This window comes from Protomyctophum parallelum (assembly GCF_964188405.1).
Source record: "Protomyctophum parallelum genome assembly, chromosome: 5".
In the NCBI taxonomy this organism is placed as follows: domain Eukaryota; kingdom Metazoa; phylum Chordata; class Actinopteri; order Myctophiformes; family Myctophidae; genus Protomyctophum; species Protomyctophum parallelum.
Window position 1 is genome coordinate 43,925,632 of NC_139702.1, and position 2,500 is coordinate 43,928,131.

The 2,500-nt window shown below is 43.2% G+C and overlaps 1 protein-coding gene across 1 annotated transcript in view; it reads left to right on the top strand.

Annotated features, from left to right (window-relative positions):
- ndst3 (N-deacetylase/N-sulfotransferase (heparan glucosaminyl) 3) overlaps nt 1–2,500 on the top strand; it is a 67,243-nt gene that overhangs the window by 52,224 nt on the left and 12,519 nt on the right. The window contains exon 8 of the mRNA XM_083765346.1: nt 2,232–2,355. Within this exon, the coding sequence (XP_083621472.1) occupies nt 2,232–2,355 (124 nt within the window). The remainder of the gene's footprint in view (nt 1–2,231; nt 2,356–2,500) is intronic.

A 2,500-nucleotide genomic window follows, 5' to 3' on the forward strand; every position in this document is an offset into this window, starting at 1 on the left:
GTAAAGATCTTTTGTGGTCGTCGTGCTGTTTAATTTTCTGGTTTGATTGTTACCTACCTGGTCTTTCTATAGCGAGGTGATTGTTACCTACCTGGTCATTCTATAACGAGGTGATTGTTACCTACCTGGTCATTCTATAACGAGTTGATTGTTACCTACCTGGTCATTCTATAACGAGTTGATTGTTACCTACCTGGTCTTTCTATAGAGAGGTGATTGTTACCTACCTGGTCTTTCTATAACGAGGTGATTGTTATCTACCTGGTCATTCTATAACGAGGTGATTGTTACCTACCTGGTCTTTCTATAGCGAGGTGATTGTTACCTACCTGGTCATTCTATAACGAGGTGATTGTTACCTACCTGGTCTTTCTATAGAGAGGTGATTGTTACCTACCTGGTCTTTCTATAGAGAGGTGATTGTTACCTACTTGGTCATTCTATAATGAGGTGATTGTTACCTACCTGGTCTTTCTATAACGAGGTGATTGTTATCTACCTGGTCATTCTATAACGAGGTGATTGTTACCTACCTGGTCATTCTATAACGAGGTGATTGTTACCTACCTGGTCTTTCTATAGAGAGGTGATTGTTACCTACCTGGTCTTTCTATAGAGAGGTGATTGTTACCTACCTGGTCTTTCTATAGAGAGGTGATTGTTACCTACTTGGTCATTCTATAATGAGGTGATTGTTACCTACCTGGTCTTTCTATAGAGAGGTGATTGTTACCTACCTGGTCTTTCTATAACGAGGTGATTGTTATCTACCTGGTCATTCTATAACGAGGTGATTGTTACCTACCTGGTCTTTCTATAGAGAGGTGATTGTTACCTACCTGGTAATTCTATAACGAGGTGATTGTTACCTACCTGGTCATTCTATAACGAGGTGATTGTTACCTACCTGGTCATTCTATAACGAGGTGATTGTTACCTACCTGGTCATTCTATAACGAGGATAGCAGCCCAAGAACAGGGTTAGGTACCAGAGAATAATTTATATAATAAAAAAAGCTATCTAGCTATATATCTCGTGTTGTGTTTATAGCAAGCTCCTCACTCAAATGTGCACTTGCAGTTTGGGCAACTCCAAAGCAAACTCCACATTTTATTTACCTGCCATAGTGTCAACCCCTTACCCCTATGATCTGTGGTTAGACTGGCATATTTGCAGATACCGATATGACCCGATATGACCAAATAAGGGCCGATCCGATACTTTCCCAATACTGTATCGGGACATCTCTAATTTGCATTGCAAAATTATATGATACTATACATACTAGTCAATGTTGCTGTTTTAATTTTGATATACTTCGATCCTTGGAAATGTAAATCGATTTTTCGATGCAGTTACTATATCGTTACACCCCTAGTTAGAGCCTACCATATGTATTTCATGCGGAAGGTTGTGGGTTCAAACCCTGCCTGGGGTCGACGTCATCAACACCATGCAGTCACAACGTTTTCCTCTCCGGACGTAAAAACTAAATGCATCCATGGAGTGATTATGGAACGAGAGTTAGAACATGTGAAGGCCTATAATTCATACTCCAGTTTTTGGTGATATATGCTGACCACCGAAAACTACAACATGACATCACGCCGCGGTGGTAAAACTACAACATGACATCACGCCGCGGTGGTAAAACTACAACATGACATCACGCCGCAGTGGTAAGCCACTCACCCAAACACATCTCATGCCATCACGCCGCGGTGGTAAGCCACTCACCCAAACACATCTCATGACATCACGCCGCGGTGGTAAGCCACTCACCCAAACACATCTCTCTTGTTTTTTTTTACTAACCACCGTTTCGGTGGTCACCTTATCGCCTAAAACTGGAGTATGAATAGGCCTTAAGAGAGCAGACAGGCAGGGAGGCTGTCAGGGACGACTGGTGTCAAATTTGTAGCGAAGCCCTGGGGCTATGACACACACACAGACAGGCACACGCACACACGTGTACTGTATGCACGTGCACTGCACACACGCATGCACAGAAACGGAAACACACACAATCAGACAAGCACACACGCACACACAAACATCTTGTCCTAGGTACAGATGCTGTCGTCAGATTGCTGGGAGACCTGGCAGGAGAGTGGTCCAGCGTGGATCAGGAGATTAGCGTGCAGTGTGCCAACCAACACAGACAGTTTCTGCTCTCTCTGACCCAAATCACACTTAACTGGAAATGACTGATGTCTTTTCCTCGTTCCAGGAACAACTGCACTTTATCTCTTTCTGCTCATGCATCCTGCCGTCTCCAGCAACTTCCCCAGTCCCAAGACCTACGAAGAGGTGCAGTTCTTCAACACCAACAACTACCACAAAGGAATCGACTGGTAGGAATTAAGGTCCTTTATTGTCAGCGACAGTGATGGGGGGAAAAGTGCTCGCATTTTTTTTACATAAGTAAAAGTATCAATACTCAAGCAATATAGATTTATTGGCTACTTCGTCGTATGGCCAATACAGAATTCATTCCAT